Source organism: Pipra filicauda, unplaced genomic scaffold (genome assembly GCF_003945595.2).
Source record: "Pipra filicauda isolate LSUMZ 115617 unplaced genomic scaffold, ASM394559v2 scaffold110_size2237424_pilon, whole genome shotgun sequence".
In the NCBI taxonomy this organism is placed as follows: Eukaryota; Metazoa; Chordata; class Aves; order Passeriformes; family Pipridae; genus Pipra; species Pipra filicauda.
This window is the reverse complement of record NW_024103552.1, coordinates 1,803,185-1,824,809: the sequence shown is the minus strand read 5'-3', so window position 1 is coordinate 1,824,809 and position 21,625 is coordinate 1,803,185. Positions and strand designations below refer to the sequence as shown.

The window sequence follows — 21,625 nt, the reverse complement described above, 5'->3', positions numbered from 1 at the left end:
TGGTTACTGTGAACATCTTTTTGTTGGTTTTGTTACATCATGTTTGACCAGGCTGATTTACTTCTAGTAAAATGACTGATTTTGTGGGTGAGGGGAGAGCAGTGGAAATCTTTCATAGTGACTTGACTAATGCTTTCAACACTGTCTCACAGCATTGTTGTATCCAAGTTAGGGTGGTTGAAAAACTGGTCGGGCTCAAAGGTAATGGTTATAAGTCCTACTCTCCTTTGAGGCTGTTAACAGGGGGGATATCACAGGGCTGTACTTAAACTTTCCTGTTTATTGTCTTTATGAGTGACCTGGAAGAGGCAACAGAGTGCCGTTTATATCAGATTTCCAGTTTACACCAAACTTGAGTGGGAACAGGGGAATCAGTTGATACAGTCCAGATCAGGGGTGCCATCCAGAAGGACCTAAACCCAATGGAGTAATGGGTCAACAGGAACCCAAGGAAGCTCAGTGAGGACAAATGTGAAGTGCTGAACCTTGGGTTGGAAGCGATCCTGGCTGGAGACTGACTGTCTGGAGAGAAGCTCTGTGGATAAGGGGTCCTGCAGGACACCAAGCTGGACATGAGTCAGCCGTAGGTCCTAGCAGCAAAGGACACCAACAGTATTCTGGAATGTATTAACACAAGAGTCAGTAGATTAGGGGTAGTGATTGTCGGCCTTTTGGGCAACATCTGGAATACCTGCCCAGTTTTTAGTGCATCCCCCTCAATTAAATAAATGTGATTCAAAATAAAAAAAACACTAGTAGTTTTTATTTAGAATCACGTTATAACCAGGTGTTCCTTTTGACACATTAGTGCCACTGATCATTTCTGCTTATTTTCTGCCTTACATTTAACAGTCAAATATGTGTTAATTTTTAAGCAGTATCTCCTATTTGTCAAAAATTATTCTAAATTTGGTTCTATTCTTTAACATATATATATGTTTTCTCCAAGCTGTGTTTCATCTACATGTGCTTTTCGATAACTTAATGGTTGTGATATTGGGAAGAATAATAGAATGGCATTCAAAACACAATCTACTTTTCCTCTGTGAGAAGTTTATATATAGGCTGAAAGGGAAGATGATCTTGAAAAGCTTGAAAATTATTTCAAGCTGTGTGTTCCTGAAGTCCCATCTCTATCAGCACTGATTAATATCCTCAGTTGTGTGAAATGTTATCACAGCTGGAATGTCCACTGTTTTTCTGACTTGATTCATAATAAAATAACTAACTTTTTCAACATTGCCAGCAGTGTGTGAAGTTCTTTTAATTTTTTTCTCCCCTTCCTCCACAGCTGCTTGGAATGTGGATGCAAGGATTAATACCTCTGAACAGAATTCTACTTCTTTCTCCTCATTTGGATTAACTCCTGCAGTTTCTGGTATGTATGCCTTTCCAAAGATTTTTCCACTCTTCTACTCCACCGGGTGGAATGTAGTTTGCCAAGTGTTATTAATACACATTTTTCTCATTGTTCTTTGAAAATAGTACTATAAAGAGTAGAAGGCGTGTTTTATGAAAGCCTAGAAAGCTTTTTTGTTATGCTGAAATTATGCAATGAAGTAACTGTTTTAAATTGATAATCAGAAGCTAGATCATTAAGAGGGTTGGTACCTAGAGGGGCTTGGAATGAGGTGATCTTTAAGGTCCCTTCCAACACAAATCATTCTGTGATTCTGTGATTTCTTATTTAGCCTTCCTGTTTGTATATTAAGTCTAAATAATGGGCATAAGAGGTTGCTCAGTTTTGCTATGTCTCAAGTTAGAGATCTGAAGATTGCTTTCCAGGAAAGCCCATTTACCTCTGATCTTTTAGGACATTTGTTATTTGATGGTTTTTTGCCCGTCAAGGAACTGAATCACTACTTTCAAAATGTGTTCCATAGGCAGGATTGTAAGTCTTGAGTCTTTTCTCTGTATGACAGATGGAAAAGCTGAGCTCTAGGGTTTTGTTTTTTGAAGGGTGAAATTGCTGTAGAGTGCAAACCTGCCTTCATAATAAATCTTGTATGTTAAACTACTGACATAAGTGCTACAATGATTTATTATACAAAAGAGGGATCATATGTCAGGTTTTCTGCTCTTGCTTGCTTATTGCATGAGCTTGGCATGGCTGTTTTCTGTTTGGAAGTAGCTGGCCACGTGTTTATGAACTTAGGCTATGTTTGCTTGTATTCCATGTTACAGGCTTTTAACTGTTGAACTCAAGCTCAGTGTCCTGAGTCTTAATTGTACAGAAAGTTTTAATTAAAAAAAAATATTTCCAAGCAGCCACTTGAATTCAAGTCGTCTTTAAACTAAAACTTAAAGTTTATTAAATAAAGTAGGATGACAGACTGAGTTGAGATTCATCTGCAATGAAAACTCTGAGAGAAGTGTGAAAACAGCTAATGCTATTCATTGCTATTAAGCAGCAACATTGTAATGTAAAGTGACCACATGGACATATATTTACTTCTTAATTGTGACTGGCTGGCAAAAACAATGAGAACACGTCAATATTTCTGTCATCTGAGGTATCTTTTGCAGAGGTGTGTATAAAAGAGACCCAGGTCATATTTGAACTGCATTTAAACTTCAGAAGTCTCAGTATACAGTAATATACTAATTTCTCTCGTTCTTACAATTAAGGGGTTTTTTTTGTTTTTTTTACTTTTTTATGTAATGGTTTCTGTTTCTTGTTTATTTTTCTTAATAATGTTAGATGTGTAACACTTTCTGTTATGATGACTGATACTGGCCTTACTGTTGTTTGTCATGCCGCTTTTACATTCCTGAAATCCTTTACTTTAAATGAGAATTGGAATCTTAGTAATGTATAATTTAATTGGTCGACCTGCAATGTAATTAATGAGGTTTCTTTCTAGTAATCTTTTAAGCTTCTCTCTGTAAGAGTTCCTACTAATACAGGGTAATAATTTTACTACCCACAAAATTTCATTGTGTTTTTCAGTTTGAGGAGACTGCTGAAAGCCTCACAGACTGCTTTCACTCACTCTTCTTATCTCTTTTTCCATATTCTTTTCATGACTTAATTTTGTCTTCCTTCAGTTTCCTTATTTTCTGAATATACCTCATGTACAAGAGCCTTCTAGTTTTCCTGTCCTGTGCAGTCCTTAGAGTCAGAGTGTTTTCTTTTGTCTTCCTTTCCTACTTTGATTGGAATTTCGTTCCCCAAGAAAACTTCAAGAAGCTTGTTAACTTACAAGTACAATTCTGTTTATTCCCTTTCAGGATCCAACAGTGAATCAGTTTCTCAGACTGGTACTTCTGATTTTCAGTGGGATTTAAGTCATGCTCAACCCCCTGTTGATGATGAATGGTCTGGGTTAAGTATGTTCCTCTAAAATGTTCATTAATAAAATGTTAATTACTGTTAGTTACTTATATTAGCTACTGGTATTGGACAGTTGTGGATATCTGAGGAAAAACCTGGAATGTTTCACTTTTGTAAAACTAATTGACAGTTTGAAGAAAGCAGGAAGAAGTATTTTTACAAATTATGATAGAAAATGGTTAATTTTTAGAAAAAATACTTGGCTATTCAAACTCAGAAGTGGGAGAGCTCATGCATTTTAAGGTAGTTCTGGCTTTTGCTAGAAAAATCAGAGTAATAAATTAAAAAAGTCTTACTGCAAATGATGAGAAAAATCTACTGCAAATCTGCAAACTATATATTTAGCAGATTGTATTTGAGTCAGTTTGTTTCTATATGTTTGTACCTTACTGAAAAGTTAATGTGAGATAAGATTCCTGTATTTAATCTAACTGACTTTCACATTTACCAAACATTAGGAAGTTCTTAGTGTATAGAAAGCATATATAGGATAGAAATCACTGAAATTACTTGGGAATTGTGGTAAAATGTGTGTTTACTCCCCGCTTTCCCTTTCCTCCTTAAGAAAACATTTACTGCATCTCATTAGGGCATTGAACTGGATAGTTGTTCCAGAAATGGACTTCCAGAGCAGCCTTGCATGTTACCTTCTCTCTAAGAACAACTTCCTGTTTAATGACTTCCAAAGTGGAATAGATTGATGCAGTCCTGCATTACACCACTTTTGGCATGATTGCTCTGATACCAGATCATTTTGAAACTTATCTTTTGTGGTTTATCTGGTTTAAGGATAAGGGAAGCACATTTGAAAGTAATCAGATTTACATTTTATCAAAAGCATAATTCACTCACATTTCTGAGCATGGAGTGTTTAAGGCTATAGCTTCTGTTAGTAGAGTAATTTTATCATAGATGTCAACTAATTGAAAGGTACAGTGATAGAAGTGGGTAAATGCAAATTTAGGCCAATGTGATACACAGATACACCTTACTGCTTGATCAGGATCAGGATGAGGAAATTAACTGTATATAGAAATACTACTTACTTTTATTATTAATCAGAATGGATGTTTTCCTTAAGCAAGTAGTGAGACGGCAGTAGATAAACTGTGAAGTGTTATGTTGGGCAGTAATTGCGTTTTCAAATCAGTAAATTTTAGCATCCAAAGTAGGAATAATTAACGTAATATTTTTCTACGAAGGCAAGAGGCACTAACTAATCTTAAGATCTCTTAGTGCATTTTTAGCTTTGTATGTTTTCCAGTAAATTTAATTAGGTTTATTATTGCTTTTCATTTTGACTTGATTTTTAAATGATTAAACTGAATCCTACTGTAGTTGGCAGACCAAGTTTGCCTCTTCTTCAATTTGGTATAGATGGGGAATGAGAAATATTTGTGATGTTAATACAAATGTGAAATGAAAATGCAATCTTTTACAAGGTGTTCTGTTTTAAAATTGGCTTGCAGTAACTTTCTACTAAACAGACAGTCTAAGGCTTAGTTCTTCCGTTCAGATATTTCTAATTTTTATGTAACTGACCCTTTAAACCTGTCATTCCTGTGTGACAACATAAATATGTGCCATCATAAATGAACAATAACAAAATGGATTAGGGATGAAAGAGTCTTAGAAAAAATAAGGTTATTAATAAATGTCAGTGCTTCAAGATGACTTTTGACTAAGAATTACACTTTCAGATATATCACTTGTAAAGTAATCTTACGAAGGTAAGATTGATCAGTGTTACAGTTCATCCTAATTTTTTCACAAACTAGGAAGAAGGTTTAACATAGAGAACAACTCTTAAATTTGTTCCTCTTCATGTAATTTAGAAAAATATCTCAAAGCAATTGCATCTGGCTAGCTGCTGTGATTAGTCTGTAATCAGACTGCGCTGTAAAATCAGTCGTACTCATCACTTAAAAATGTCCTGCACCTATTGATAAAATCTTTACTTTTTTCAAAAATTCAGGAAATTACTCTTTATATCTTGATTTCAGGAAGTGGGTTTATGCTTAGTTTTGGGTTTGTTTTTTTTTTTTCATTTTTAAACTGGAAAAGAGCACCTGTAAAGTAACTTTTAATCTTTGTAGATGGACTTTCTTCAGCTGATCCCAGCTCTGATTGGAATGCACCAGCAGAGGAGTGGGGAAACTGGGTAGATGAAGAAAAAGTTGCTTCTGTTCCTCAGCGTGAAGAGAGATCTGATATTCAGAAGGTAAAAGGTGGTATTTTCTCCTTAGCACCAAGACTTTGCCCTTACCACTGCCATTTCTTAAAGTAACTTAGAGGGTGGTGATAAAGGTAATCTCTCATCTCTTTTACTGACAAGAATAGCACAATTGTGTTTGTTGTGTACACAGAGAAGGAAAATGCTCTATGTTGTTATTAAGAAAAGAGAAGTTGCTCAGCTCCATGTTAAATCTTACTGTCTCATTGTATTTAAAGGGATTACCTTATCAGTATAGACTGAGAGGATTTAGATCTGTTTTCATAAATACTTCTTAACAGTATTTAATTCTCAATATGAAAAACAGCATTTCCATGCCACCAGTACATGGTGCTCTGTTGCCTTTTCCCTTCCCAACTCCTCTACCTGTATTACCAGATAGCATGTAAAGAATGTGGTCTTCCTAAAATGAACTGAACAGATAAGGCTGTTTACACTTGTATATGCAACTAAATTCCTTTAATTTGTGTTTAGTCTATAGAAGGCATGTTTTATTGTCATTTTAAATGCTAAATACCTTTTGTTCCCATACAAAGATTTCAGATAATGAAAGAGAAAAAGCAGAGCCAATTCTTCAGAGTTCTACAAGTGGCAAATCCAAGAAAAAGAAGAAGAAAAAGAAGAAGCAGGGGGAAGAAGCTAACTCTCCTGCACAGGTAAAATCTGGATGGTTTGAAAGGCAGTTGTGAGGAATTCACAGAATTGCCTTATCTTTGTATATTAGCATCTTAACCAAAAATTATTTTGGGGAAATTAATTTCCTTATGGTATTGGATCGTCTACTATTGTTTCTCAAGAATTACAGTAATTTCCTTAATTTGTTGTATTCACAGGTCAAATGTGGAATAATTCGTAATTTTGCTAGGTTTAAGAAAAGCGTGAAATATGGGATCTATTTATCCTGAATTATTTATTTCCTATCAAATCTGGGTTCTGTACTGTAGGGATGCTTCCAGGAGGAACTGTCCTCTGCATGGGAGGCCTTCTCCTCATGTCCTTTCAAAGACAGCTGCCTTGGTGAACATAGCTAGCTAGCAGAATGAAAGAAATTTAAGTTCTCTCTTAAACTTTCAATTCTGTGAGAATATAGTGGTTTTTGTAAGTACTGTTGTAACTTGATTTATCTGAAAGTCTCAATGCCTCAAACTCTGAGTCAGATTTTAACAAGGAAGAGAATATTTTCAAACTGAGGATGGTTGGAGTTTTCTGTGTTACTTAAATAGCTTTTGAAGATTACATTGAAACACATTTGTAAAAATAGCGAAAGCAGATTGCACTTCACTTGGCAATTGAATCATGTTTGAATAGATGAAAACAAGTACTTTCCTAATAGGAAAAAGCTTTTAATAGCTCATTATCAGATTACATCCTGCATCTGCTTGTAGTGACAGCCATTCATAGTTTACATTCTTTACAAAATGATCAGTGTTCAGTGAAATCTGACTAGGTGGATTGGACAGGGGAGAAAGCAAAACTTCAGTCATGCTTGCTTTGGATTTGCTTTTATGGTTGTCACGCTTTTCAGTCTGAGATTGTTTTAAAACAATTTTAATATATTACATACCTGCTACATAAAATTCTCTTTTCAAGTTGTCTGTTTGGAGGTGGAGCTTGTGTCAATTTGCAGTGTTTCTTTTGAGGCAAATGTGAGGCAATTTGCAGTGTTTCTTTTGAGGCAGATTCAATCTGGGGGAACTAGGACTGCAACTTTTTTGTAATTGAAATCTGTTCTGGGCTCTACAATGACTCTGAATGTAAGTCAAGATTAATAGGTTATGGTTAACAGGTGTTTGTGGGTATCCTGGATGGATCTTATAGTCAGTGAGGGCATTCTGAATTTGGTTTTTTTCCATTGCTTGTGAGCTGTCTTTTAAGTGGTATATGTCAAATGGAGTTCTACTGTCCATATTAACATAATCAGATTCACTTGTTCTGCATGTTAGTCTCCAGCCACTCAATTTTGTTACTTTTTCTTTCAGTCCATCAGTCTATGAAGCCATAAGTTTACAGATGAGAATTTATCTGTACTAAATTTTTATGTAAAATTGAGGGTGTTGCTTGATAGGAGCTGACAGAACTCCCAATACATCACTGAAGTTATCCTTTTTATAAGAGTTTAGTAATTTAACTTGTCAGTCCTACTTCAAACTCACTTAAAATCTGTATATTTATTCTCTGAAAATGGAACACCTTCATTTAAACAGCCTCATCTTTCTCATTGATTTTACTTAAATGTTCACACTCTTTTTTTGACTTCACTGTTTGTCAAAGCAGTGGAAGCTAACTTAAGAGCTACGTATAAGGCAATGTGTTCTTTCCTGTCAAGAAACAACAGACTTAGACCGTGACTGCATTTTTATAAGGTTCCAGTGGAAGTAAGTGAAGGAACAGTGTTTCAAGAGGTACTTCCAGTTTAAAATCAGAGACCTGTGTACTATTTACTCTTTACTACCATGGGATTCTTCTAGTCCTATAAAGAAGTGTAACTACTCTAATTCCACACGTAAAATGAAAACTTTCCACCATTAGAGTGTTTAAGGAGTAAAAGTCTTGGATACTTTGAACATATTTTCGGTTTTTGTACTGAAGTTTGTTTTACAGGCATCATGGCAAACTAAATTGAGTTGCAAAAATATTAAAGCTTAATAATAGACAACTATGCAGGTTAATATGCAGCGCTTGCATTTTAAAACTTTCTATTTGTAACAAAGCACAGAATTGAGAGCAGTCAAGTGTCATTGTGATACTTTTGCAAAGTTTTTAGAGTAAATTCAGTTTAATTTCACATCCTTATAATTTAACAGGAGTGTGAAGTGTAGTTCATTCTCGGATTGGGATTTTTGTTAGTAAGCTGTATGAAGAATACTGCTTTCTGGGCTTTATTGGATTCTATGGGTATTTTTTTATTATGTTGTTCTATAAATTTTGAGTGTTAGCCTAGGCTAATTTTAGCTCACTACTTTAATTTTTGTAATAGATTTTCTTAGTTATGGAAGTTAGTATAGAAGTTATAGAAGCTATAATAAAATTATGGCAACAAAACTCATGCAGGGAAGAAGAGTCAGAACTTGACTGCAAACACAGGCTCTTCTTTTTTCCCCTCCCACACCCCTTTTTGTAGGACACTGAAGAACTGGATAGAGAAGCTGGAGAGGAATTTCAGGAGGATACCTCAAAAGTTCAACCACAGCAGGAAAGAGCTTTTTCTCTGAAGACCATAAGTACTAGTGAACCAGCTAAGGTAGGGATGCAAAATTTGGTTTATGTTACAATTGGATTTGGAAGTGCTGAAGTCCTTTCAAAGATTAATTTGTGTGGATAAGGTTACACTAAAAATACTGTTTCAGGCTAAATGCTTACGAATGTAAAGGTAATTGAGAAATTGAATTTCAGACAGATATCATTTATAAGTTTTAAAAAATATATCTGCTCTGAAAAGCAGTATCTTCCAAATCAGTGGTCACTTTCTCGACTGGCAAGTTTTTTTCTCGTTTGAATTATTCAGGCAATAGTTGAAAACTTTGAAATCTGGAAACATAAGAACTAAAAGTTCTGAGCACAAGACTAGTAGGATATTCTACTGTTTTGTTGCAAAAGAATGAAGTGTTATTGACTTGCTATATTCTGACTTAAATGCTGTCTAAAATTGATTTTTTTGTAGCTGTACTGAGCTTAATCTTAGTGACTGAATAAGAAAAGGTTTTACGTGAACCAATTCACAAACTGTTTGCTTCATCTCACAATTGAAACATAGTCTAGTGAATACAAGTTCTCTTTCAATCTTTCTCCAAATAGCAGCTTTCTCAGATACTGCTACCCTACAAACTGTCACACTGTAGGAGATGTAAAGTATTTAATATTTCTAGTGACGTTGATTTTGTGTTCCATAAAAAGTGAACAATACTAGTGAGGCAGCAGTTCAGTACCAGAGAGTATATGTCAGAATACTGAGTTTAAGTGCTAAGCATTAGTTTTGTAATGATAACAAGGTGTTAAGATTCAAATGAAAATGCTAGAATGAAATCTTTTACAAGAGGATGCAGGTCACCAAAGAAAAAGTACAGAAGTGTGTTGAAAATGTGTCTTGAAAAGTACATTCATTCAGAAATACTTAAGGCTCATTAAAAATACCCTACATCCAAGTGGAGTTTTACTACAATTATTTAGTTTAGATCAGTTCAACCTTTATTCAAGGTTAGTAACTAGCTACCTATTCTATCTGACCAGAGCATAGCTGGTTTTAGAGGTGGTTTTTTGAAGCTGTGTTTGGAAAGATTATCTGCCTGTGTGCGCAAGTGCCTTTACTCCTGTTACTGTCTGGTTTTTTTAAAAAAACTTAAAAGCAAATACATTGCTTCATTTTAGAAGCTTTAGTTGAAAATGTGTAGACAGAAAGCTTAGGTTGTGACATCAAGGTGGGTTTTTCTGGCATCTAGAGAGAGGCGTACTTGTGCTTCCCAAAAGACTATAGCTTTTGCTGTCCAGAAGTCTAAATTGATTTGAAATGTATCAGCAGTTAGATTTTATTTTTTCTCACAAGCTGTTGACACTGTCAAAATACAAGCCCAGTTTCAGCAGACTTTCCTCAATTCTTTAGTGTTTATAATCATACCGAAATTCCTGGGTGATTTGGTGATGTAGACCCACGCTGTGCTATTTTTGAGGGGCTCGAGAGCTTCTGTTACTCTTGAATCTTAAATTCCATCTGTTCATATATGTGCCTATGTATGTCTGTGCAAGTGGTGACTGAATTAAACTTGGTATGGGGGAAGAGGATAAATGAAACTATTACTAGCATTCTCTGGAACTGGAGTTGATAAAGGACAGCTTGCGAATTGTTGTATCTGACAATGCAGATGGTCTGTCAGTCTTTATCAAATCTCCTTGCCGTCAGATTTGGCTTCATTGTAATTTCACACAGGCAGAGATGCCTTCCAATATTGTTTGACTCAGCTGTTCCAAAAAGTTTTAGAAACAATCTGTGATTGATGTGTGAAATGGATGACTTGAGTTTCCAAGGTAGGTAATTTAGTCTTGCTTGAGCAAATGCTCTAAAACATGAGAACCAAATATAAGGGAAAATAAACTGAGTACAAATAAGTTATTATTTAGGATATCCTCATAGACACCAGAAATACCTGAGTGTTGAACATTTCTGTTTCACATCACACTATTTTTCCCATATTATACATTGGGCTTCATTGAAACTTTTTGCATTTTATCAGTGGGCATGTTTTAGTTTTAAATGAAGAGATATCTTTGGAAATCCTTCATTTGTAATGCTTCGACAAGTTACTACTTCATTACTAAATCATATAATTATGCATATAACTATTTATATCTTCAAGTAGGCTTTATTCATTGTTACAGGTCTACTTTCTGAACGGATTTGTTAACAGAGAATATCCTAGAAAAGAGTAGTACCCAATTTTTAATGTTTGGTATCACTACCCACTTTTCTGTATCCAAAATTTAGATAGAAATATTTGGAAAAATGTCCAGATAGTGCTGGATGTACCAATATCATTACATTGTCAGTAATACTGCATCCTGTAATATTCAAGCTGCAACATGTTTGTTAGTCAACCTAAGAGAGCTGAGCCATTAAAATCTTAATTGAGTTTCTTTACCTGCTGGTGGAGTGTGGCTGTCCTAACAAAACTTTGATACCAGTTACCTGAATTGATTACCTTGCACTAGAAACTTTATGTCCTCCTTTTGTTTTAGAAACCACATTTCGTTGTGCTAAAGCTCCCTTATTTATGTAGCTGATGATTGCTAACCATTAGGCAACATTAGAATTAGCTAAGCTTGGAACTCCTGTAGGATGGGAGTTCATTTTATCAGCATGGTTGATATATTAAAAAATATTTGAGATTACTAATTTTTCACTAGATTAAGAGAAATACTGCAATTATAGTTATTAAAAAAACTTGTTTCAGTCTGTGTAAGGGTACAGCAGACTATTCATAAAAGGTTAAAGAACTGCTATCCTCTAAATTCATGTGTTTGGTTTTTTTCAATTAAAGTTGTTTAATTTCTTGCTTAGTGTGATTTGATTAAAAGAAAATTATATCTTTTTGCTCTTTTCTGTATTCTGAGTGAATTTTTGAGATGCTTGCATTATAGTGATGGAAACAGTACAAACTGGTGACTGTAACGTAGGATCTGTGTACATCTTCATCAAGGGCTGGGTGTAAACTTCACTGTTTTGTTGTCAGAGTTCCAGGTCTTGGCCATTGTGGCACAACTACAGCCATGACTTCTTAATAACATCCTAAAGTTTGGGTTTTATTGCTTGGCTAAGACACAATTCTAATGCGTTCTTTTTTGAAGCCTTTTGTCATTTGTTGACTTGCTGTGGGATCGTACTTTTTTATGTTCTGACTTTCCTATTGGAATATAAAAATTTTTTTTCTGTTTTGCTGTAATTTTAATTACAATAAGTGCTACACACTAAGTTACAGTTATGTCTTGTCTCTGTAGTGGGAACCTTCAAAACCGACTAGATAACTGGAAAATACTGCAAGTATCTTGGCAGTTATTTCTCCAGTAGTTTCCACTTAAATACTTGCTGACTGCTCTCGCAAATATTTGTTATTCTAATAGAAGCATACAGAGTGTTTTGAGCAGTTGATAGGAATGACTGCAAATCCTTTTTAAATAAAAGTTTGATTTGAGTTTTAAGTTGCGTATTTGGGCCTGTGTAACTTGCCTGTTTGCCTTGCAACCAAATGCATATGTGTCACTGTCTTACATCTCTCTTGAATAACTATTCAAGAATCTTTTTTAGGGTCCTGGTGATTTCTAGATTGTTTTCCCTTTTTTTGCATGTGATATATTTTAAGAATTTATTTGTGTGGTTTATCTTTACTTCTATGCAACTAAAAATTTTGGCACTAGATGGCAGTCCTAGTATTACAGCCTCAATTTAAAATTTTGAAGGATTTTAATATTGGCTTAATTTTTCAATGCCATCTTCTCAGCAGCTGCTAAGTATACTGCTAAAATAACATCATGTAAGAGTAATTATTTTATATGACTTAAAAAACTTTTGGAAACTTTTTTTCTGTTTCTCAAATAGTCTGAGGAGGCTCCTTCACTTGCTGTTTCTACTGAGCCATCTGTAATTGTATCAGAGAGCAATTCTGACAAGATCATTTCCCAAGTGCCACAGATGCTGCAAGAGACAGATGTTTCTAGTCCTAATATTAAGCAAAACAGTGTGCCTCCTCCACAGAGTAAGTATCTCTTGGTGCAATTCCTTTGTCTGAATTCAGGGTGTGCTTTTTCCCCATAGAGCGTGTACAGTCAGAATGCCTTGCCCTGGGCTTTGAGTTTTAGAGTGCCATATCGGGTACTTGTGTATCTCATTTATACATCTTGCCATGTTTTTAACTTCCTCTGAAGCACTTTGATATATTTGTTTTCATTGTGAGGAAAAACTGGCTTCATATGCTTGAATGACTGAAAATATCTGTCGGGCTTGTCCAGTCCTTAACAGACATTTGGAGGTACTCATGTACACCATGAGGACTTGAGCTCCATGCTGCGACTGAGGGGTTCTGCCAACGCTGTTTCAAAGGCCTGCTTGTGAGCCTTCGGTGGAGAACAGATGGCTGCTGACATAGCAGTTGACAGGATATTTAGCTACCAAAAATTTTGAAAAAATACAAACAATTCAATTTTCAACCTACTGGGGTTTTTTGACTTCTCAACTTTTAGCTCATTAGCATCTTTTTCTGTATGCTCCCATGTAATCATATAGGAAAACAGTTGCTTATATTGTAATAAAAAGGTATTGGGTGATGGACTTATTTTTTTGTTGTAGCTTAACAGCACATAGATCAGGCTGAATTGCTGCAGGTATATTGTTTTTTGAAAATATGCTGTGCCCAAAAATGTCAAGTACCTTCTTGTTGTACGCTACAAAAGTGCTTCTACCGAAGTACTCACACAGTAACATGGGAAAATTGGAAAGGAAGTCAGGATGTGAAAGGCATTGCTTAAAAAAAAAAAAGTTGTTTTGAATCAGACTTTTTAATGAAATTAATAAATACTGACAATCCATAATAAGTTCCTGGCTAAGTGTTAAAGTACTAAATGAGTTTTTAATGATTGCAGAATTATGACTTCATAATAATGGTCTCCTTCAACTGCAGTAATTGGCTTCTTGGTTTTCAATACGTGAAACAATGGAATCTTTCAAGTCAATGTGTCAGTTGATGCCTTTTTGTTCTGGCTCTAAAATATGAAATCTTTTGTACTGATTCACGTCTCAGCAATTGAAAGCACATCTCTTATGTTCAGTATATACAATATTTTACTCGTTTTACCACTCTTGGCAGCCAGCATGTTTTAAGGCAGTCTGTTTTATGAAAAGAATATAGTTTCTTATTGGAACCACATCTTTACATAGTTCATTATTTTTAAAAAAACTCTTCTGACATGTCACATATATAGTGACTAAAACCAGTGTAATCTGGTAAAAATGAGCATTTAATGTCAATTGTGTACATGTACATTATTTTTTAGTTAACCAGAAAATAACAGTGACTCTTTTGTAAATAATACATGTGCAAAATGAATGACTTTTGTTGTGTATCACTCTATGTGTTTATGGGGCTAAAAAGGAGGTTGAAATTGGCAAATGTTGGTTTAGATGTACTTTAAATTAAACTATTTGGAAGAAGCAGGTGAATAGAACTGCTAGTTGATTGTTCTGAATTACTTCATAATAATATCGTGTGTACTATCCAGGGTTATAAAAGTTACAATTCTATGTAAACATTCTCAGTCCTAACACTATAGTTATGTTTTGTTTTTTAGCGAAGTCTGAAGAAAGCTGGGAATCCCCCAAACAAGTTAAAAAGAAGAAAAAAGCAAGAAGGGAAACGTGAGGTTCCTGAGATGGACATGTGTTGCTGAATATTGTCATGAAGATTATGCTGTTTATGCAATAATTTGTGAACATGTACAGAATTTTATAAAAATTTCAAACACTTTTTAAAAACAGAACTGCTGTGAACACAAACATCTTTAAAAGGAATCAAATGAAAGTAACTTTATGATATAGCAAACAGAACATGCTACATTTGAAAGACATTCTGAAGAGTCTGTTTTTCCAACTTTTGGAGAGAGATCTTAATTAAAAAAAACTGGTTTTACAACACAGTGCCCTGTTTACAACAGATTATACTCTCATCTACAGCTGCGGATAAAAGATTAATTTCAAGGAAGGGTTTTCTGTAAAAATAATTGTCTGTACAGTAGTGAGTGTTTCTTGCCTCTCTTATGAGTGATGCATTAGAAGCACAGAATGTCAACCATCTGAATTTGTTTCATGCCTAAATCAAAGTGCTTTGATTAAATACATAATCTGCCATATCTTTACAGTAAGTTGGTTAGCAAGTCTGCTAGCTGTTACAGGAATCACAAGTGCAAATCATTAACCATTTGTACAGTGAGACCTTCATGGTTTATTATATGAAGTTAACACAATAAAACTGCTTTGGGTTAAAAGTTTGAGAATGTGATTTGAAACTTGAGTATGGTTCATGAAGTTATTTTTTATAATGTCTACTACCTTACTTGAATTATTGAAGATAACAGTATATTTTTAAGAATGCAGTAATGTGCATAAAATTGGTTTTCTCCTTCATTCCTTACAGTTCTTGGTTGATTCAGAGTCCTATCTAAAACTGTATTCTTTCCACTTTTAAACTCATGGAATGAACTGAAATGAAATGTTTCCTTCCCTTAACACTTGTTAACTTAGCATACCAAATTCTGTTATGTCTCTATTACTAAAAGAAAGCAAAGGTAATTTTTCACTCTCAAATTATTTGGGATTTCAAAGATCTGTTGGAGAACTGGAGTAGCTTCAGACAGCTTTAATTGACATTGTCAAGACCAGTTATCAGGAACACATTTTTTTACTGCCTTAACCTGTAGTATGTAGAATGTGTCTAGACTTCTGGACAGGAGTTAGTGTTTTTATATTAAAAAAAATAAAAAATGATGCAAGTATAGCAGTTGTAAAATAAAGACCATTTCCCGCTTGAAACTGTTAATTGAAATGGCATTTAAGATGTGTTGTCATTTTCAGGTACTGTGTAATGACATGGTATCCAACTGGCAGATGTGTTTGTGTCTGTAGGGCACATGCTCAGCCATGTGCACTGTAAATAGCCTTTACAGATATCTGTTTGATAAGGATGGTAGTTAACATCACCTGGTAAATTCAGTTGAAGAAGAGCCAAGATTTCTTTTCAAATGTTGGCTTCTGATTTTGCGGCACAAACAGAATTATTAACAGCTGTAATGAATGGTACTGATCAACAATCTTGTACTCTTACTGTACTCAACTGCAGTTTGACAGTGTTTCAGGGCAAGAACAGGTAATGCAGCAAGCTGGGTTTGATTGTACTGAAAATGCACCTTGCTAATTGAGAGCTTTCCTGATAAATGGATACTCACTTGCACAGGTATTAACCCCTGTATATCAGGAACATATGACACTCTAAATTCATTTGTTAAAATAAATTGAGCATATTGACAGTATTGATTTATTTACTGGGAGGGAGTAATGCTTGAGTGTGATATCTGTCAAGATTCATGTAAAATAAATTTAGAACTGATACAACTTTTCAAGGAGTATCTTAAGGCAAACATGAAAAATAGGATATTATGAAATCATGCAGCGTCCTTTGCATGTAAATATGATAATTTTACGTGTGGTCTTCATAGTAAAGGTTAAAAGAATACCCTTTGAATTCAGGTTTTTAATGTATGTCTGAAATGTCTGTTTCCAATCTGTATGTTGTGCTACGAGCCTCTTTTGTAGAAAATACAAAGATTTTATGTAATGAAAGAAACTGCCCCCAAGGGCTTTCACTGCATAAATTCTTTTTTCCTCTTGAAGATAAAATTGGTGATATTTCTGGATTAGTAAGTGCTAGCTCTTGAATAGCTTGTCATTCTGGAAAAAGAAACAAATTAGCTAAAACATAGGAACCCTGCTAATTAACTGCTACTGCTAAGCGGGATCATATAAATACATAGCCTTCCTTCCAAAATATTGTTACCTATTTAGCAGCACCTCTTACTGTTTTCTTAATGTGCAGTTTCAATGTCTTAGAAAGCGAAACTTGCTTTATTTGACATTCATTAAAGAGGTAGTAACTGTATATCATATTGTCTATAAATAGAAACTTGGTTATCTGTGTACTGTCATGTTTCTATGACTAAAGCAGTGGTTAGTCTTAATGATACACTGAATCCAGACTTTGGTACTTGGATAGAGCAAAAAACACCATTTAAAGAAACTTAAAAACTTAAAAATTTTTTTTCTTCTTTTTTTCTTTTTTTTTTTTTTAAATGCATGGAATGGTTCCATAAATCCAGTATGTTGTTTTTTTCTAAATACTCTGGAATTATTTGTATGTGTAATTTAAACTTGTGATGATGTGTAATTGGATAGTCATGGCATATTTTTATTTCTTTTGTGGGGAGGGAAAGGTGTACAGAATTCATATGTGCTTGTTACAAAGGTAACTGCATTGGTTTGGAGGGGGGTGAAAACTGTATTTCTGATGCCCTTTTAGAAGTCTAAAGAAAAAAGTGCAAGAAAAGAGCACTACTTTAATATTTACTAAGAAAGAATGTACATATTAAAAACATTTCAAAATTTATAGAAATACTTCTAGTACTGTTGTGTTGTAACTGAATTGTATCTCATTTGAAGCTGCCCTATTAATAGTCCCTAGCCATGGGATCGTCCTGTGAACAAGGCTTTTGAAAAGTGCAGACAGCAGAGTACATGATTTAAGCAGACTTTCATCTGTTATTAATCATAGTTGTTTTGCTTTTAACTCAACTTGGTTGCCAGTCAAGATTTCAGCTGTTAAAAAAACACAAGTCTCTTGCAGCCACTTGTACTTGTGAGTCTCCTTCTGGTGACCACTGAGTACCAGTGAAGAGCAGTTCCAGTTTTTCAAGCCAGTACTGAAAGATTTCTTCATTGTTCTGCTGTGAATGGAAGGGAAAAAAAACCTAAAACATTAAATTACTTTTTAAAATATTCTGCTAAAAATATTTTACTGTTAAAATTCTGAGTGAATTGCCTCATTTAAGAACATCAGCCAAGTGAATTTGGGTGGGGGGAAGGACCAGGAAAGGCTGCATGACCGATACTCCTTAACTTGTAAGTCATGTGGTAACACAATAGATTTTATTTGCCACAGGACTAACAGAACTGCTGTTAATTGGGATGGACACTGGGAGCAAAGTGGGACAACTTCTATTTTTTCATGGGTGGAGGGTGGGAGTTATTGTTATCTGTATTTTATGTCATGTTATTAATGGTTCACGGGTTGTTCCTGTTGAAACTTGGTTGCATTACTAAAATTATCTAGTCTCCATAGTGGGTTCCTTCAGTTGAGGAAACTATTGAACTTCTGTTTTAAATTTCTAGCTAGTTGTACCAAAGTGAAGGTCCCTGGTGCACTGAAAATCAGTTTCTTTACTGAAACTGTGATGTCTTTAATGTTAGTGTATTTCTGGAAAAGAAAAATGCATTTAAAACTCTTAACATGAAAGTCATGGCTTCAGGGTTTCATACAGTTCTCCTAAACAAAAATGCCTAGGAACATCAGCTCAAAGATGTACATTTTCTGTGTTAATTGTAGCATCAAGTAATCTCTTAACTTGCCTCAGTGTTTTTAATTCAGTCCATGGTAGAAGGTAAGTCATGGATCACTCAGAACCGGATCACCACAATGAACTCGGAAAACTGACTAGTTTGAGATGATTCCCTGTCTTCTACACACACGGCATTTCCCCTCTTCAATAGGCTCTGACTTGGAGTTAAGTGATTCCTTATTTCAAATATCTGGTGAAGTATAAACCGAATATGTTGTTACTGGGAGCTGCTCTTTTTTTTTTTTTTCAGAGGCCATTCTGACAAAGGCTGCCACAGCTTGTTTTTCATTACTACTATTTCCTTGGCCATCCTTGCCTACGTAGCTAACGAATGAAGTTGTGCCTTGAACTAGGTCTGCAAGCAAAGCTCTGGATGGGAGATAACTCCTCTCTGATGTGATTCGGTAACTTGGTTTCGCTCTCAGTCAGCCAGGTTTTAATGTAGCTTTTGAAGAGGCATGTGACTCTGGAGACCAGTGCCTTTCTGACTTGCAGCCAGTTAGCCAAAAGAGTAGGAGCTGTGTCTGTCTGCAGCTGAGTGGCTGGGCGTATATCCAAGGAGATGTGCAAGGTTTGCTTCTGCTCTGTCTCCAAAGGCAGTGTGAAAGATCGGTAACCTCCCATTTTCACCTGTATGCAGAGGTAGTTATTAAGTGGGGGAAATACTTGCAGCCATGTCTGAAATTCCTGCAGTGAGTTTTCTCAAGAAGGAAGGGATTCCATGAGAAGCTTCCACAGAAGCAAGTGAGTGCTAGCAGTTTTTAAGAACACACTTCTGAAAGCACAAAAACAGTTCATCCCCTTTAAAGATAAAGGAAGTAGGTGGAGCAAGAGACCCCCTTGGCTTAACTGAGAGCTTCTGAGTCTGCTCAAAAGCAAAGCATACCACAGATGAAGAAGTGGATACATACCTGTTGAAAACTACGTGGACATTGCTAGGGCATGCAGAGATGCAATTAGGAAAGAAAAAGCTCAGCTGATGATGCAGTTAGAAAAGAATAAGCTGAGCTCAAATTCAATTTGGCCCGAGATATCAAAAACTACAAGAAAGGGTTCTTCAGGTACAGAAGTGACAGGCAGAAGGAAAATACCGTCCTGCTGATGAACAAGAGAGGTGAATTAGTCACTAACAATGCTGAAAAGGCAGAGGTTCTCAACGCTTCCTTCACTTCTGTCTTCACCAGCACTGCTGGGCCACTGGCCTTGGGAAGAAAAATCCAGGCTGAGGCAAACACAGATCCACTACTGTCAGTGAAGAAGGAGAGAGTATGTGAGCTATTTCAGGATCTTGACCCCTATGAATCAATGGGACACCTGCCTGAAGGTGTCAAGAGAACTGGCTGATACCATTGCAAGGCTGCTCTCCATAGGCTTTGAGAAGTTGTGGAGTTGGAGGGATGTCCCAGAGAACTGGAAGAAGAAGAATAATGTCACTCCCATCTCCAAGAAGGACTTAAATGAGGATTCAGGAAATTACAGGCCCATCAGTCTTGCTTCGGTCCCTGGGAAAATTGTGGAATAAATCCTCCTGAGGGCTATCATATGAAGCATGGGACTGGGAGAAGCCAGCACAGATTCATCAAGGGCAAATCATGCTTGACAAACCTGATGATCCTTTGCAACAAAGTAATTGGCTTGCTTGATGTGGGGTGAGTGGTGGGCATTGTCTACCTTGATTTCTCCAAGGCTTTCAGTGCAGTTTCCCACAGCTTGCTCCTAGAGAAAGGGATGGGCTACAGTCTGGACAAGTGGCCCATGTGGTGGTGGGGAACTGGCTGACAGGCAGCACCCAGAGGTTGTTGGTAAAGAGCTTCTTTTCAAACCAGCAACTTGTCATGAGTGGGGTCCCCCAGGGATCGATGTTGGACCCAGCGCTGTTTAATATCATCATAAGTGATCTGGAAGATGGGCTCAAGTGTACCTTGATAAGTTTCCCAATGATACCACCTGAGTGGGAAGGGAGAGCCACCCTGCAAGAAGACCTGGATAGACTGGAAAAATGGGCTAACAAGAACCTAGTCAAGTTCAACAAGTGTAAGGTCTTGCACCTGGGAAAACATAACCCAGGCGTGCAGCACAGGCTGCAATCTACCCAGTTGGGAGCAGCTCTGTGGAAAGGGACCTGAGAATCCAGGTGGACAATAAGATCAATATGAGTGAACAGTGTGCTGCTGTGGCAAAGAAAGCCAGCAGGATGCTGGGCTGCACCCACAAGGGCATCACCAGCAGAGATCAAGAAGTCATTATCCCACACTGCTCAGCACTCATCAGGCCACACCTGGAATACCATGTTCAGTTTTGGTGCCCACTATGCAGAAGAGATATGGACAGGCTGGAGAAAGTCTAGAGAAGAGCAACAAAGATGAAACAGGACTGGGAAGCCTGTCACTGGAGGAAAGTCTGAGAGAACTGATTTTGTTCAGCATTAAGAAGGTTTAGGGGAGACCTTATCACCACAGTCCAATATTTAAAGGGTGGATGTGGAGAAGATGAAAAGTCCCTATTTACAAGGAGTTATGTGGAAAAGACAAGGGGTAATGGATACAAGTTAATCCTGGGGAGGTTCTAATTGGACGCACAAGGAAAAGTTTTCACAATGAGAACAATCAACCATTGGAATAATCTCCCCAGGGAAGTTATGGATTCCCCAACATTGGACACTTTAGAGATTTTGTTGAACAGGGTGCTTGGCCATCTTATCTAGACAGTGCTTTTTCCAAGAAAGGTTGGACCAGATGATCCTTGAAGTCCCTTCCAACCCGGTATTCTGTGATCTCTGGTTACTAGAAAGGAGGTGACATCTTTCCAAATGGGATAGAGAGAATGTTACGATTTATGAAAAGCTACAGATTCTAGGTTAAGAGTTAAATCATCCGTATTTAAAGTTATCTTATTTATAGCTTCAACTAACTAAATAATATAAAGTGGAAAATTAGTAAGTTTGCTAATGAAAAGCTATTCCCTATAGGAATTTCTTATTTGTATACATTGTGATTAGATATTTCCTTAAACTTTTTTTCATTTAAAAAATACTCAGAGGTGCTCAGGCTGTCTAGTTCACTGTCCCTTCTTCTGAGCCTCCTTACCTTTTCTGTCATTTGATCTGCACACATACGACTCCTGAAAAGCTCCCAAATGTGGCTGCACCAATGTCAACTGCTCTTTTGTTCTGCTTTCCTAGGAAGAGAATGGCTGCCTGAAATAGGTGGTACTTCATGTATCCATAATAATCCATGCCTTGGGAGCTGAGGTATTTCAATTGTCTAGCACATGCCAGAACTCTTGTTTTCTCTGTTCTTGGTTTACTTTAGTTACTCATCTTGCTTATTCAAAGCTGACTGGCAAGGTAACCTCTT

At 36.1% G+C, this 21,625-nt stretch overlaps 1 protein-coding gene across 1 annotated transcript in view; it reads left to right on the top strand.

Moving 5' to 3' along the window:
• Nucleotides 1–17,266, top strand: part of MTDH (metadherin) — a 33,068-nt gene extending 15,802 nt beyond the window's left edge. Inside the window, exons 7-13 of the mRNA XM_027717528.2 lie at nucleotides 1,292–1,378; nucleotides 3,232–3,330; nucleotides 5,431–5,555; nucleotides 6,104–6,223; nucleotides 8,689–8,808; nucleotides 12,652–12,808; nucleotides 14,397–17,266. Of these exons, the coding sequence (XP_027573329.1) occupies nucleotides 1,292–1,378; nucleotides 3,232–3,330; nucleotides 5,431–5,555; nucleotides 6,104–6,223; nucleotides 8,689–8,808; nucleotides 12,652–12,808; nucleotides 14,397–14,467 (779 nt within the window). The 3' untranslated portion in view covers nucleotides 14,468–17,266. The remainder of the gene's footprint in view (nucleotides 1–1,291; nucleotides 1,379–3,231; nucleotides 3,331–5,430; nucleotides 5,556–6,103; nucleotides 6,224–8,688; nucleotides 8,809–12,651; nucleotides 12,809–14,396) is intronic.
• The last annotated feature ends 4,359 nt before the right edge of the window (nucleotides 17,267–21,625 follow it).